The sequence below is a fragment of the Myxocyprinus asiaticus genome, chromosome 24, assembly GCF_019703515.2.
Source record: "Myxocyprinus asiaticus isolate MX2 ecotype Aquarium Trade chromosome 24, UBuf_Myxa_2, whole genome shotgun sequence".
Taxonomy (NCBI): domain Eukaryota; kingdom Metazoa; phylum Chordata; class Actinopteri; order Cypriniformes; family Catostomidae; genus Myxocyprinus; species Myxocyprinus asiaticus.
In genome coordinates, this window is record NC_059367.1 from 16,040,118 (window position 1) to 16,057,264 (window position 17,147).

The following is a 17,147-nucleotide window of genomic DNA, read 5'->3' on the forward strand; positions in this document are numbered from 1 at the left end:
ATTCCCTTCCAATTCCACAAGTTCTTGTGCTTTGGATTTTTTGGTGAATGAGGCATACTGTATGATCCGGCCCCTAAGAACCATCTTAAGTGCCTCCCAAGCCACACCCACAGAGGATACTGAGGACCAACTGGTCTCCATATAGACATTGATTTCAGCCTTTAGCATTTGTTTGAATTCAGGATTTTGCAAGAGGGATACATTAAAGCACAGACTATATGATTTCCTTTTCTTCATATGTGGCAACACCTCTAAACACTCCAGGGTGTGATCTGAGACTAAAATGTTTCCAATTGAGCAATCAACGACAGATGAAATGAGGGACTTAGATATATAAAAAAAATCTATTCTAGGAGTAAATCTTATGGACTGATCAAAAAAAAAACTATAGTCCCTACCAGATGTGTTCAAAAGTCTCCAAATATAGATTTTTACACATCCTGTGAAGCGTCAATTTTGCTCTAGGGGGCTTGCACACTTTTGCTTCACTATGATCATGATGACTGAGTCCATCAAAAGATTAAAGTCTCCTCCCAATATTATATCATGAGGTGTGCCAGCGGCTTGCAACATCCCTTCAAGATCTATAAAAAAAAAGCCCTGATCATCAACATTAGGTGCATAGATATTAGCCAAAATAAGATTTTGCCCCTGAATTTCAGCTAAAACAATAATGATTCTTCCTAATTTCTCTTTACTCTGTTTGAGACATTTGAATTGTAGATGTTTACTTATCAGTGTAATGACCCCCCCCCTTGCTCTTACTCAAGCCAAAAAATGCCCACCCCATATCTTTCCAAAATTTTCAGCTTCCTGCGGAGAAAGGTGCGTTTCTTGAAGAAACACTATCATATTTCTTACGCTTAAGAAGATAAATAACCTTCCTTCTTATTCAGATTCTTCAAACAGTCAAACGAATGTTCAATGAGCCGGTCCACTCAGCTGCAACATAAGTTCAAGCAAATTACTTACTCCAATGACTTTGCCAGAAATACTCCACAAAATAAACTCCAGTCAATAGGCAGAATAAGCACAAACAGTGTGTAGATTAATCCACAAAACCATCCAGAAGGTGTGTTGCTCTACAAAATAAACTCCAGCAAAATAAAGAGCACGCAGAATCTTCAAACAGTCAAGCGAATGTTCAGCGAGTCGGTCCACACGGCTGCAATGTGAGTACCACAAGATGACTTACTCACTCCATTGACTTTATGAAGGACATCGCTTGCTGTGGGCATGTGAATGTTTTACGGTCATCCTTAACATCTATTCTCAATTTGGCTGGGAATATCAGTGCAAAAGCGACCTTCCGTTGATGTAAATGTTTCTTGAATTCCTTGAATAGAGTACGTTTCCTCTCTTGTCCAGTTCGCAAAGTCTGGGAAAAAGAAAATGCTGTGATTCTTCCAAGAAAGCCTTCCTTTACTCCTCGCCTCGCGTAACACAAGATCTTTATTGGATGATCTCAGAAATTTAGCCAGAATTGATTGGGGCCTGTCTCTTCCACGGCTCGCTGAGCCTGATATGTCGAGCAGACTCAGAAAGAGCCATTCCAGAAATTCCACCATATCCTGTTCCTCCACTACCTCCGGGACTCCCACAATACAGACGTTATTCCACTGGCTATGGTTTTCCATGTCCTCCAACTTCTCCCAGACATTCTCCAAATCCACCTTGATCGCTAGCGGATTAGCAGATAATTCCCTCTCTGATGACTCCAGATAATCGATCCATTTCTCGACATACCCCACTCGTGACCACATCAGTAAATTTCGCCTCCATGGCAGTGATCGATTGACGTATCACAGCAAGATCCTCCAAGTCAGCAACGACCTTTTTTTTTTTTTTTTTTTTTTTTTTTGGACTCAAGATGGCGCAGAGTATGGCTGCTGCATTGCGAGCTCCGAAACAACATAGTAGTGTTTTGTTTGTTTTGTTCACAATTCTTATGTTTTTTGTCTTGGATGTTGTCAGCCTTATTGTCTACGACAGACAAACACTTTTGGACATTGGTTCAGCAATTTAACACCGAAAACTGGACTTCAAATTCCTCAATGCCGACCCGCTGTTTACAAACACGCAAGCGGAGCCCTTTGTCTGTGCTGCACGGCCGTGGAAACGCAGGAGGAAAAGGGGAAACAGAGCCGGCGTTCTCATCAGAGTAAGACGCCGTGCAAATCGACCCCCGCTACCCACTATTCTACTGGCAAATGTTCAGTCTCTGGATAACAAGCTCTGCGAGCTGAAAGCGTGGATCTCTTTCCAACGAGAGATGAGGGACTGCTGCATTATCTGCCTACAGAAACTTGGATGTCTACTGAGATTCCAGACTCAGCCATTGAACCCACGGGGTTCTCCGTGCACCGAGTGGACAGAGTGAAAGACCTCTCAGGTAAAAGCAGAGGTGGTGGTGTATGTTTTATGATCAACAAATCCGGGTGTGATCAGAGGAAGGTACATTCTATCAAGTCTTTCTGCTCTCCTGATCTGGAGTTTCTCATGCTTCTGTTGACCATTCTGGCTACCGAGGGAATTCACAGCGATCATTATCACAGCTGTGTACATCCCGCCACAAGCCGACACAGACCGGGCAATCAAGGAACTGTATGGGAGTATAAGTGAGCAGGAAACCGCACACCCTGAGGCCGCGTTCATTGTGACCGGGGACTTTAATAAAGCCAGTTTCAAATCAGTCGCACCAAATACCACCAGCACATTAGTTTTAACACATGAGGGGACCAGGTTTTGAACCATTGCTACTCTCCCTTTTGGGATGGCTACAAATCCCTCCCCCGCCCACCATTTGGCAAATCGGACCACTCTTCCATTCTGCTTCTGCCCGCTTACAGGCAGAAACTAAAACAGGAAGCACCCACCCTCAGAACGATCCAGTGCTGATCGGACCAATCAGACTCTACGCTACAAGACTGTTTTGATCACACGGACTGGGAGATGTTCCGGTCTGCCTCTGATGACGACATCGAGCTTTACGCTGATAGCGTAATGTGTTTCATCAAAAAGTGCGTAGAGGACGTCATTCCGACCAGAACAATACGGATCTATCCGAACCAGAAACCATGGATAAATAATGATGTTCACGCGGCACTTAATGTGCGGACTTCCGCTTTTAATTCTGGGAACGCGGAGGAGCATAAACAAGCCAGTTATCAGAACAGCAAAATGCCAGTACAGGAGCAAGGTTGAAGGACAGTTTAACACCACCAACTCTAGAAGCATGTGTCAGGGAATTAACATCATCACGGACTTTAAAGGGTTATAAAAACTCCGCCATGAACACCGCTGCCTCTCTCCCGGATGAGCTAAATACTTTTTATGCTCATTTTGAGGGAAATAACACCACCCTCGCGGAGAGAGCTCTCGCGGCCGAAGCTACAGAGGTTAGTTCACTCTCCGTCTCTGTAGCGGATGTAACCCGATCCTTCCGACGGGTGAATATCCGCAAAGCCGCGGGCCCAGACGGCATTCCAGGCCGCGTCATAAGAGCGTGCGCGAACCAGCTGGCTGGTGTTTTTACAGACATTTTCAACCTTTCCCTCTCTTTGTCTGTAGTCCCCACATGCTTTAAAACATCCACCATTGTGCCTGTTCCAAAGCAATCAAAAATAACTTGCTTAAATGACTGGCATCCTGTTGCTCTGACCCCCATCATCAGCAAATGCTTTGAGAGACTAATCAGAGATTACATCTGCTCTGTGCTGCCTCTCTCTCTTGACCCATTGCAGTTTGCTTACCGCAACAACCGCTCCACTGATGATGCCATTGCATCTACAATACACACTACTCACTCCCACCTGGAAAAAAAGAACACTTATGTGAGAATGCTGTTTGTAGACTACAGCTCAGCATTCAACACCATAGTGCCCTCCAAGCTAGATGAGAAACTCCGGGCTCTGGGCTTAAACAGCTCGCTGTGCAGCTGGATCCTGGACTTCCTGTCAAGCAGACACCAGGTGGTTAGAATAGGCAGCAACATCTCCTCATCACTGACCCTCAACACTGGAGCCCCACAGGGCTGTGTTCTCAGTCCACTACTGTATTCCCTATACACACATGGCTGTGTGGCAACACATAGCTCCAATGCCATCATTAAGTTTGCTGATGACACGACGGTGGTAGGTCAGATCACTGACAATGATGAAACAGTACAGAGAGGAGGTGCACACTCTGACACACTGGTGTCAGGAGCACAACCTCTCCCTCAACGTCAGTAAGACAAAGGAGCTTGTGGTGGACTTCAGAAGAAAAGACAGAGAACACAGTCCCATCACCATCAATGGAGCACCAGTGGAGAGAGTCAGCAGCTTCAAGTTCCTGGGTGTCCACATCACTGAGGAACTCACATGGTCCATCCACACTGAAGTCGTTGTGAAGAAGGCTCATCAGCGCCTCTTCTTCCTGAGATGGCTGAGGAAGTTTGGAATGAACCGCCACACCCTCACACGTTTCTACACCTGCACTGTAGAGAGCATCCTGACTGGCTGCATCTCCGCCTGGTACGGCAATAGCACAGACCACAACCGCAAAGCACTGCAAAGGGTGGTGCGAACTGCCAGACACATCATTGGAGGTGAGCTTCCCTCCCTCCAGGAAATATATACAAGGCGGTGTGTGAAAAAAGCTCGGAGAATCATCAGAGACTCCAGCCACCCGAGCCATGGGTGGTTCTCACTGCTACCATCAGGCAGGCGGTATCGCAGCATCAGGACCCGCACCAGCCAACTTCATGATAGCTTCTTCCCCCAAGCAATCAGACTTTTGAACTCTTGCTCTCCCATGATACATCAGCACTGCACTTTATTACTCTTACTCTTATATCTCACACCGGACTGTCATAAATTATATTATTATTATATCATATTCTCTCTTAACAACTGACTATCAACCGACAGCCTGAATGTCAATACAGTACAATACTGTACATTCTATATATACACTACTATATATACTTTTTTATATATTTTTATTTTTATTGAATAATGTGTATCTATATAGTGCGTATTGTATACTGTACAATGTATGTTATTATTTGTATATTGTTGTGTGTAATTATGTGTATATCAGACGTTTAAATTGTGTTGTGTTAATTTGATGTTATTGTAAATTGGTAAATGTCTCATCACTGTCACGACTGCTATGTTGATCGGAACTGCACCCAAGAATTTCACACACCATTGCGCTTGTGTATATGGCTGTGTGACAATAAAGTGATTTGATTTGATTTGATTTGATTTTGACCTTCGTCAGCATTGCCGACATGTTCAGCATCTCTCGCCGCATTTCCCGCATCTCTCCGACCAAATCGACTCCCAAGCCCGCGGCCTGCTCAGGGGTGTCAGCTTGAGCACTTAAGTGTCTTTTAATGTCTCCAGAGCCCGAGGATTTTGAATTCTTTGACATATTGTCCTCCTAGAACAGTTATGGAACAGAGTGTATCGAATCTCACCGTTTATGTCATAAAAGGTATTAAAACTAGCAAAGTGCGCAGACCTCGCCGTTCACATGTCCGATCCTCACATGGCATCACGTGACCTCTATGTGTAATGCATTGTTAACTTTATAACATTACACAAATGGCAAAACAAATGTGAGAACAAAGTGCTGGCAAATTTGCCAGCTGAATTAATGTGCCTCCAACAATAGGGACATGAGAATGGAGCTTTATACCTATAATAACTCTATAGGACAGCCGCCAACACTCTGTAGAGACTCATGGCTGCATGTGGTATTTTAATGAGCTTGTGGGGTTTAAGGTAGTTTATTCTTCCACTGTTACATCCTCGGGTAGCAGAAGGAGGGGGTCACATTTTAGATGGTTTGCTTATAGATACTAAGCAGCTGAGTTGGATTAAAGTCCAACTTCCCCCCCCCCCCCCACCACCACCACCACCACCACCACCAACACTACCACCCCCCAACCCCGTAACAGCCCTACAAATCTGAGAAACATAAAAAAGCATGGCAGAGGGAAAAACAGCCTCTCTCAGCAAATTCCCCAAGAGACAAAGAAATCATGCAACTCACGTGCTGGGGAGGAAAGGAGGGAGATGAGAGAGAAGAAATCAGAAGAGAAAGACACATGTTCAAAAAGTACAAGAGGAAGAGAAAGGTGTAAAAGAGAAAGAAAGAGGAACATACAGCTGTTCTTTATGCCACTGTTGAACACTCTGTCAGAGCCAATCATATAACAGCTTAGGATTTAAACTCTTTTCAAGTACAAGAACGCAAACACTTCTAGCTATAAAAGCTTGTTTTTGAAATGTGTCAGAAAGCAATTCGTAACACAACACAAGTACGTTGCATTTAAACATTTGCCACAAGGGGCGCTATAGCGTGTATTAGTGTAAAGGTTTTTCTTCTATGGTCAGTTTTCTCTTTCAGGTCAACTACTGTCATGGTGTATCAACAGTTTGAAGAGATTACACACTTCAGCTTTAAAGTTAGTTAAACTCTCGACATGTTTATTACTAGCAACCTGAACAACACATTCAATTTAATGGCACAGACATTTGAACGTAACTATCGCCTGTTTGAATACTGAGGTTTGTTACTGCCACAGTAACACAAGAATGCATGTTAAGTATGTACGACAGGGTCATGTGGTTACAACGAGTATCTGGCCTTAGTCTGCATGTGGCTGCAATTCACCAGCCATCTTATAGTCTAGAATGTGACCTCTGAACCCTCCTCTCCATATCTACATTTCACACCCTACAAACCATTCAAATAACAGGATCTAGCCTGCTATTTGTTATGTGACAGAGAACAAGGAGTTAATCAACTCCTAATCCAACTCAGACACTGGTACCGGCGAGTGATTTTGCCCCTGGCCCCCCACAGTAGGGCCCTTTTCTGGGCCTCCTTTATATTTCACTTGAAAGGCTGGTGGGTCTGAACGCATTCCCTTTGACTGTGCCTGGCAGCGGTGGTGCTGAAACTCATAATCTCACTTTGGTTCCCTAAGACCCACATGCCACATCAGTGGTATCACATTTACCGTGTTGAAGGGATAGTTCACCCAGAAATGAAAATTCTGACATCACTTACTAACCTTTATGTTGCTCCAAACCTATATAACTTTCTTTCTTCTGTTTGCCTCAATCACCATTCACTTTCATTGTATGAATTTTTTTTAATGGAAATGAATGCTGACTGAGGCTGTCATTCAGCCTAACATCTATTGTGAGAGAGAAAAAGAGAAAGTCCTACAGGTTTGGAACACATGAGGGTGAGTAAATGATGACAGAATTTACATTTTTGGGTGAACTATCCCTTTAAATAACTCTTCCTCCATACATTTCATAAAGCCAAGGAGGGCAGTTTATGAGCTGCTGGTGAAAAGCTGCTGATTCTTTTGATTCCAATTTTCTGTTAGTGTTGGACGCATTTGATAAGGTCCTGGGTGCTTTTGAAAACATACTGAAGCAGTCATACAATGGAAACTACAGATCCCATGAGGCTTTGCTCTGGCAGGCCAAAAATATATTTTTCAAAAGGTGGCTAGGGCTACACTGGAGTGTATGTGGTATATAGTAGAAAGTTCTGAGCATTAGGATTTTTCATCAGTCTAAAGAATAGTGGTAAGCAGTGCCTGATTCTGTTGAGATGTAATTTGGCTTTTAAGTAATTGTCCTCAAATCTTGCAGAAGGGAAGTAAAAGTTAGACAAAGAGAGAAAGTGAAAGAAAGGAAGTATATGTCAAGAATGGCATGCTACCATACCACTCATACTATTTTTGCAGTGGGCAGAATGTGTATTTAACTCAATATGCACATTTTCTGTACACCTGAAATTACCTACTTAATTTGTCAAATGTGCAGAATACAACCACAGCTCACTGCATGGAACACTATATCCCACAATGTAAGTTATATCAAACGTGACTTAATTCCTTTTTGGACTCATTACTTAATAAATCATTACTTGACTGCCAAAAGTACAAAATTAGGTTAAAGGAATATTCCGGGTTCAATACAAGTTAAACTCAAGCGACAGCATTTGTGGCATAATGTTGATTACAACAAAAAATAATTTAGACTGCTACCTTTATAAAAAAATAAAAAAAATAAAAGCAAATTCGAAGTTACAGTGAGGCACTCACAATGGTAGTGAATAGTGCCAATTTTTAAGTGTTTAAAAGGCAGAAATATAAAGCTTATAATTTTATAAAAGCATTTTCATTTATTCTGTATTTTTTCAGCTGTAAAGTTGTTTACTTTAAGTGATTTTATCACACTAAAATTATATTAACACATACAGTATTAGCCATGTCTTGTGGCTATACTTTTGAAACAGTGGGTATTTTATTGTTTATGAATTGGCCCCATTCACTTCCATTGTAACTGCTTCACTGTAACCCATATATATATATATATATATATATATATATATATATATATATATATATATATATATATATATATATATATATATATATTTATTTATTTATTTATTTATTTATTTTGGTAATCAGTATTACGCCACAAATGCTGTTGACTGAGCGTAACTTGTATTGGACCCAGAATATTCCTTTAAAAATGCTAAATATCCATATTTATGTCTGAAACAATAACTGTAAGGCACTTTCTTCTACATGCTGAAATTGAAAACATGCAACATATAGAGGTCATGTGACAATATAATATAATGCAGTTTGAAACATTTTACAATGCATACTGCATACTATACTTACTATAACTGAACTAAACTATTTTTTTTTTAAATATAGTATATAGAGTTTAAAAATATAGTAGGCAGTCTACAGTATATACTGCATACTATGCAGTAATCAGTAGTATATCATTTTGTTTGTTCAAAAGAAAGAAAGAAAGAAAGAAAGAAAGAAAGAAAGAAAGAATCACATTAAGCAAAAGATTATTTCATGAAGAAATTCTGGCCCACACAGACAGATAACTTACAATAAGCAAAGCAAGAAGTAAAAAGAAAGACACAAGGGAGATGACAGAGTGAAAAGACATGCAGAGAGACTGCAGGTCTAAGGTATGTATGCTACCTGACCTGACGGCAGGGTACAACAGTGGTCTTGCACATATTTTAACAGCTGCAAAGGATTTCCATTGTAAAATCAGCTGACTTGATGAAAGCAGCACTTGTAGCCTGTGGTGGGCTTCTCTCTGTAAGCCATTATGTTATTGGAGGGGCAGAGTCCTTGACGGCCAGCTTCACACTCATCAAGAGCAGGAACTCGAGCGGGGGATTCTGCGAGTTGGCAGTCCAGAGCCCGGCATATGGATGCCAGACCATCGTCTGCAGTCTCTCATCTGTCCTGGACTCAAGCCAGTGCATGGCTTCTATGGATCATGGTGGCCTAGTCAAAATATCTAATCTACCTCCAAAAGCCTTAAACAGCCTTAAACGTCCTCAATCCAGCACTTTTCGAAGTCACTTAAACATTACTGTAATCATGAAAGATCTAGGTAGGTAACTGAAACGGAAAGATCAAGAGTCCTCTGTACCTACAATTACATTCATTCATTGTGCAATCACTTTTATCCAAAGCAGCTTATACTGTAGTGCAATCAAAGTAAACATTTTATCAGAACCATAACTTGAACTACAGGAAGACAGAACATTTCTCCTTCTCTCTTTTTTTAATTTTTTTTAAATTTTCTCCCCTTTTTCTCCCCAATTTGGAATGCCCAATTCCCAATGCGCTCTAAGTCCTCATGGTGGCATAGTGACTTGCCTCAATCCGGGTGGCGGAGGACAAATCTCAGTTGCCTCCGTGTCCGAGACGTCAATCTGCGCACCTTATCACGTGGCTTGAGCGCTTTACCGTGGAGGCCTAGCGCGTATGGCGGGATCACGCTATTCTCCGCGGCATCCACGCACAACACACTACGCGCCCCACCAAGAGCGAGAACCAAATTATGGCGACCACGAGTAGGTTAACCCAGCATTACTCTACCCACCCTAGCAACTGGGCCAATTGGTTGCTTAGGAAGTCTGACTGGATTCACTCAGCACGCCCTGGATTCGAACTTGTGACTCCAGGTGTGGTAGTCAGCATCTTTACTTGCTGAGTTTTACTTGTTTTCTGTATATGTTTGGCTGTTAACTATACAAAGAATATGCTGCACATATCTTCAGCAGCTTTTTGAATATGCAGAAATAAGAAGTTCTAGTGCAGTGCCTCTCAACTGGTTATGTTTTAGGAACCACACTAGACATTAAGAGGCGACCCAACACAGTACAAAATTTAATCGCATAAAAATAACAAAATGTCCTTAAAATAAAAAGTGAAACCTATTAATATTACCATAAGCTGTTTAAAGAAATAGTTCAAAATTTTTTTTTAAATACGGTCATCATTCACCCGTTGTTACAAACCTATATGACTTTCTTTCTTCTGTAGATCACAAAAGGAGATGCTAGGCAGCATATTAGCCATACTATGAAAGTGAATGGTGACTGAGGCTAACATTCTGCCTAACATCTCCTTTTGTGTTTCACGTAGGGCAGAAATTTGGGGTTTGGAACAACAACATTTTTGGGTGCACTATCCCTTTAAGCAAAATTACTAACATGACAGAGACTGAATAGGATAACTGACAAGTTGAAACTGCATAAACTATAGCAGAAGTCTGATTAACCAGCTTAATACATGGAATAAACACTGGGCCTAATGTTATAGTAGTTATAATAATAGCTATATTACCTATGATGTCAACAATAAAAGATTTCAGAAGCGTTTTCTACTCTTTCTTTAAAAGTTGATAGCACTTTTATTTTGCTATCCTGCAATAATTGTTGCATTGTATTATTTGCATTTAGTAATTTTGGGTCACAACCCACCAGTTGAGAAGCACTGTTCATGTGTACCAGTGAAAGCGGTGTTAAAATGAGATTTTAATCCAACTATAGCAGATTAGAGTGAAAACGGGCCAAGCAAGGTTGTGATACAACCTGATTCTATTTGGTGAGAAGGCAGAACAGGTGGCTTTGAAGGGCTTTATACTCACCGCCCCTGTACGGCTTCCAGGTGTAGAATTTCCCCCGGAAAGGAACACTGTCAAAGTCTGAGCACTGAATTTCCCGAAAATCTTGAGATCCGGCCGGGCACTCCTAACCCACACACAAACACACAAAAATCAATCTGTCTGGCAAATATTATTTTGGGGAACAATGCCAGGCTATAGGCCATGACAATAGCTTTACTTTGAGACATTCCATATTTTACTCAAATGAATTCCAAAACTCAGCATCAGCTTCGGTCTTGCAAACACTTTAAAATTCTTATGAAGCAGAATCTATCCTCAAACCAAGTGAGTTCTTTACAAGTAGCAATGTTCATTTGTAAGACTAAGACATACAGGAATGGAATCAGTAAGAAATTTGTGGCATTCAAACTCACGTCAATGTTGCAGGATCTAAAACGCTTTCTCTCTCCCAGACAATATTTTCCTCCAACCGTTGGCCTGCATCCACACAAGCACAGGCATCAGAAACATCTGAATGCAATTTCAATATAAATCTCAATTACACAATCACTTCTGCTCAAGTTCACTTCAGCCAGACGTCTTGTGTCTGCCTGTCTATCTGTTAGTTTTTCCCATTTTCTCTGGCATGTCGTCAGACTAGGTTCATCGAGTACAACGGGCTGAGAGTTAGAACATCATGAATCATCAATTCACTCAAATACATCAAGACAGAAGAATGAGATGAAACAAATGAAGACCTGCTTGTGACATTGGCTATGTTTGGAATGGGATACTCACATACTATTATTATTCCTGCAGTATATAGTATGTGTACTGTGCACAGTATGCACATTTTCATGCTCATCTTGTCAAAATGTGCAGTATACAACAAAGCACACTGCACAGAATACTAGATGCCACAATGCAATGTGCTTGACTTGATCTTCCATATTCAGTTACGAATAAACCAGACATAATTACAGACGCAGTTTTTAACATCTCTTTTTTGATTCATTATTTGATAGGTCTGACATGATTTAAAGGGATAGTTCACCCAAAAATTTAAATTCATCATTTACTCACCCTCATGCCATTCCAGATGTGTATGACTTTCTTTCTTCTGCAGAACACAAACAAAGATTTTTAGAAGAATATCTCAGCTCTGTAGGTCCATTTAATGCAAGTGAATGATGACCAGACCTTTGAAGCTCCAAAAATCACATAAAGGCCACATAAAAGTAATCCATACGACTCCAGTGGTTAAATCTGTATCTTCAGAAGCAATATGATAGGCGTGGGTGAAAAACAGATCAATATTTAAGTCCTTTTTTACTATAAATCTCCACTTTGTGGAGATTTCTAAAAATCTTTGTTTGTGTTCTGCAGAAGAAAGAAAGTCATACATATCTGGGTTGGCATGAGGGTGAGTAAATGATGAGAGAATTAAAATTTTTGGGCAAACTATCCCTTTAAGAATTTTTTACAAATATAAAATAATAGTCTTTATTTCAAGATGATAACTGGATGCCATTCACATTCAACCTTAAGAGGTTGTAACAATGCATTACATTATCATAGAATAATGCATACTGTTTAATTTAGGATTTAAGTTAATTTAGGATTTTAGGAACAGTATTTACTCTGCAGTATTTACTAAGTAGTAAGCTAGTATTCCATTCTGAACAAAGCCATTCACAAAATATGTCCGCTAATGATCTGTCATCCAATCTGATACATTACATAAATCACATGACCGTGACCCACCTGGGGCTGTCACAGTGGCGAATTGAGGATGAGACTCCGCCCCCACAGGAGCGACTACACTCCTCCCAAGGTGACCAATGACCCCACCCACCATCAACACCCTCCGGACGAGTTCCATATGGCACACACACTCTTTTGAAGCACCACTAAGGAAAAAAATATCATAAATCCACATATAATATTGCAGTTTAAAAAAAACATTACTCAATTTTGCATGTTGTGAGAAGCTCCATACACATGCAGAACCATTTAATTATCAAACAAGGTAACGTGTTATGTGCTTATCATGCCAAAAAAAATACTTTTTCTTTCAGGCTGTTGGAGTGCTCTGTTTCCTGAGTCTTGATATAGTTGTGTTCTGGTATTCTTGGCCTTCTCCCAGAACTCTCTGTGCTTACCCCTTTCTCAATGGTGCTGGTCTGACAGATGGTGCCCTCGGCTGCCGGGATACTACTGGTGATGCAGCGGTTTCCTTTACTCATGCACCACAGCTCACTGCACACTTCCTGAACACAAACACACAACAGACTTTAAGTAAACATATAGTTCTAAAAGAAGAAGCTGAAGAATTGTATGTAACTGAAAAAAAGTCTTATACACTTATTTAAAGGGTTAGTTCACCCAAAAATAAACATTCTCTCATCATTTACTCACCCGCATGTCATCCAAGATGTGTATGACTTTCTTTCTTCTGCAGAACACAAAGATTTTTAGAAAAATATCTCAGCTCTGTAGGTCCTTACAAATACCAGACCTTTGAAGCTCCAAAAATCACATAAAGGCCACATAAAAGTACTTTCACATTCACTATCAAAATGTGAAAGAATGTGAAAGTGATTTATAGATTTATAGCTAAAACGGGCTTAAATATTGATCTGTTTCTTATCCACACTAAACATTTTGCTTCTGAAGATATGGATTTAACCACTGGAGTCTTCTGGATTAATTTTATGTGGCCTTTATGTGATTTTTGGAGCTTCAAAGGTCTGGTCACCGTTCACTTGCATTGTATGGACCTACAGAGCTGAAATATTCTTCTAAAAATTCTTCACTTGTGTTCAGCAGAAGAAAAAGTCATACACATCTGTGATGGCATGAAGGTGAATAAATGAAAGAATTTTCATTTTTGGGTTAACTATCCCTTTAAGTAGAAGTAGAACAAGGCTGCACCAATTAATGTCTTCAAACTCTTCAGGCTTGTCCTGAAACATGAAACGGCATTCCCAACCCATTTTATTTCTATAATGTGACATATTTGTGAATCTGCTGTGAATATTTTAACAGAAAATTGATTGGTCAACCGTTTACAGGGTCCCCCTAAAAAAAACAAAAAAACAATTGGTATCAGATGACAATACTGAATGATTACCACATTTATGTACTATTGTATTTTGTATAGTACTACAAAGTACATGTCCAAAACAAACCAAAAAACTTGGTATTACCATGGCACCATGTCCAAAAAGTAATGTTAATACCATGATACTTTTTTGTTAGGATACATTAAACATGTATAACATCTAAGTTCTAATGTTTAAAGTGCAATGGTAACCTTGTATAGAGATTAGATAGTTCAGATGCTGTTTAGTCTTTTGTCTGTGAATCTAATGTAAAGAACACATGCATTTCAGCCTTACCCTGTAACCTTTGCTGCTTTCTTAGACTATATACTGTAGTTACAGTGAGAGAAAAACGAAAGTGTATTATCTTCCTCCAGATGTAAAGAAGACAATACCTAAAGCTCAACTCAATAAGAGCCGATACAGCGCACTCTTTACAGACTGACAGCAGTAAAGCCACAGCAATGAGCTCTACTGTCTGTAGAGGTGTAAAGGGTCAATTATACCTGGCAAAAAAAGAAACTACAAACCCTAGAGAGGCAACATTTTTGACCATTTCGTGATTTTGGACAAAAGTGGCAGAGTGCCAGCGGTCTGAAGTCTGGGGGGAGCAAAAAGATGGAATGTTAAGGCCGGTGAAAGGTAGAATCTGGTGGGCAGATTTAAAGAGAGAGAGAGGGATGGAGAGAGTGTGCTAAATGATTTACTATGAGGATATAAAAGCAACCTGGATAGGACCACAGCCCAAAATGTTTCTCTTTACAAAGACACTACTTCAGATGTCCTGCTGTAGGACAGTTATATACAGTATACATTAGAACTTAGTGTTTAAAGAGTCAATATGAAATACTCATCTAAAGACCTGAATATCTTGTCAATAAAAAAAAATAATTGGTTATACACCAATCAGCCACAACATTAAAACCACCTGCCTAATATTGTGTAGGTCCCCCTTATGCTACCAAAACAGCGCCAACCCGCATCTCAGAATGGCATTCTGAGATGCTATTCTTCTCACCACAGTTGTATAGTGTGGTTATCTGAGTTACCTTAGACTTAGTCAGTTCGAACCAGTCTGGCCATTCTCTGTTGACCTCTCTCATCAACAAGGCATTTCCGTCCACAGAACTGCCACTCACTGGATGTTTTTCGTTTTTGGCACCATTCTGAGTGAATTCTAGAGATTGTTGTGCATGAAAATCATGCAGATACAGGTCAGGAGCTTCAGGTAATGTTCACATCAACCATCAGAATGGGGAAAAAGGGGGCCTTGGTAGCTCAGCGAGTAAAGACACTGACTACCACCCCTGGAGTCGTGAGTTCGAATCCAGAGTGTGCTGAGTGACTCCAGCCAGGTCTCCTAAGCAACCAAATTGGCCCGGTTGCTAAGGAGGGTAGAGTCACATGGGGTAACCTCCTCGTGGTCGCTATAATGTGGTTCTCGCTCTCGGTGGGACATGTGGTGAGTTGTGCTTGGATGCCGCGGAGAATAGCGTGAAGCCGCCACACATACTATGTCTCCGCGTCAACGCGCTCAACAATCCACATAAGATGCGCAGATTGACGGTCTCAGACGTGGAGGCAACTGAGATTTGTCCTCCGCCACCCGGATTGAGGTGAGTCACTACACCACCACAAGGACTTAAGAGCACATTGGGAATTAGGTATTCCAAATTGGGGAGAAAAGGGGAGAGAAAAAAAGAAGGATTGGGGAAAAACATTTGATCTCAGTGATCTGGACCGTGGCATAATTGTTGGTGCCAGATGGGCTGGTTTGAGTATTTCTGTAACTGCTGATCTCCTGGGATTTTCACGCACAACAATCTCTACAATTTACTCAGACAAAAAACATCCAGCAAGTGGCAGTTCTGTGGACGGAAATGCCTTGTTGATGAGAGAGGTCAACAGAGAATGGCCAGACTGGTTCGAACTGACAAAGTCTACGGTAACTCAGATAACTGCTCTGTACAATTGTGGCGAGAAGAATATAATCTCAGAATGCTATTCTGAGATGCGGGTTGGTGCTGTTTTGGTGGCACGAGGGGGACCTACAAAATATTAGGCAGGTGGTTTTAATGTTGTGGCTGATCAGTGTATATTAACAACTTTACAGGGGTAGTTAACCTAAAAATCAAATTAATGAATTTCACTGAATGATGACCCCAAACAAAAATAGTCTGGCTTCAGCAGACCAGAGATAGAGCACACAACATCATATAATGAACATTTGTATGGTACTTTCTCTGGTGCAAAGACCAGCTTAACCTCAAGCGACCCCGTATCCACATGCGTGGATAGTATTTTGGCTTTGCTATACGCAATGCATAATTTGAATAAATTTAAACTGACTGAATACTGTTCACATGACTCTAGACTATCATTTAATTGTTAAACTTATGGCGCACCGAGTCACGTGACACAACAACATGACATCGATTTCCGTGAAGAGCTTCTACAGGCGCAGAGCCAACAAAAACACCTCTGGTAAGAAACCTCTTTATGTTTTTTTATTGAACCTGTTTGGTTATAAAGAGTAGCGTCTCTAGTGTCGTTTGATTTGCTGCTTTAAAAAAAATGTATTACGTTTTCGTGCGATAAACATGATGCCCACATACGTGGATTTTGGGACATTATTCCCTCAAAAGTTGAAAAAACATGTTACTTATTTTGAATAACTTTTAACATTAACACATCTGTGGGAAATTTCGCTTCATTTTAACATAACATTTGTTATATTTTATTTTGTTATCACTGTACAATATGGTTCTATTCATTAACATTAGTCAATGCATTCCTATATTCACAGTGCATTTTCACATTGCGAATCAATGAGTTCATCCAAAAGCTGAACGTTTTTGCTTTTAGAGGCTTTATATGGAGTTAGGATGAAAATAATGTGCATTTCAAACTGTTCTGAGACCAATGCAGACAGACAGCACACTGGTGGTTAAGTAATTCACTAAATAGGGAGCATCCTATAGCTCTCTATGCAGCTAAATGCATTCACTCCTAAAATCCGACCAAAAGTTCAGTTTCAGGCTGCAGATGACGTTTGTACCACTCAACATATTTGGCAGACATGGGA

General features: G+C 40.6%; 1 protein-coding gene across 3 annotated transcripts in view; it reads right to left on the reverse strand.

The window, feature by feature from the left end:
- The window catches only part of LOC127415269 (A disintegrin and metalloproteinase with thrombospondin motifs 10-like), a 116,129-nt gene that overhangs the window by 34,326 nt on the left and 64,656 nt on the right, over positions 1–17,147 (reverse strand). For 2 of the 3 annotated variants that reach the window (XM_051653954.1, XM_051653953.1), the window contains 4 exons: positions 13,121–13,228; positions 12,723–12,868; positions 11,393–11,456; positions 11,001–11,103 (listed from right to left, as the gene is read on the reverse strand). In XM_051653954.1, coding sequence (XP_051509914.1) covers positions 11,001–11,103; positions 11,393–11,456; positions 12,723–12,868; positions 13,121–13,228 — 421 coding nt within the window. Of the gene's footprint in view, positions 1–11,000; positions 11,104–11,392; positions 11,457–12,722; positions 12,869–13,024; positions 13,229–17,147 lie in introns of all 3 variants that reach the window. The other variant, XM_051653952.1, reaches the window with a different exon arrangement.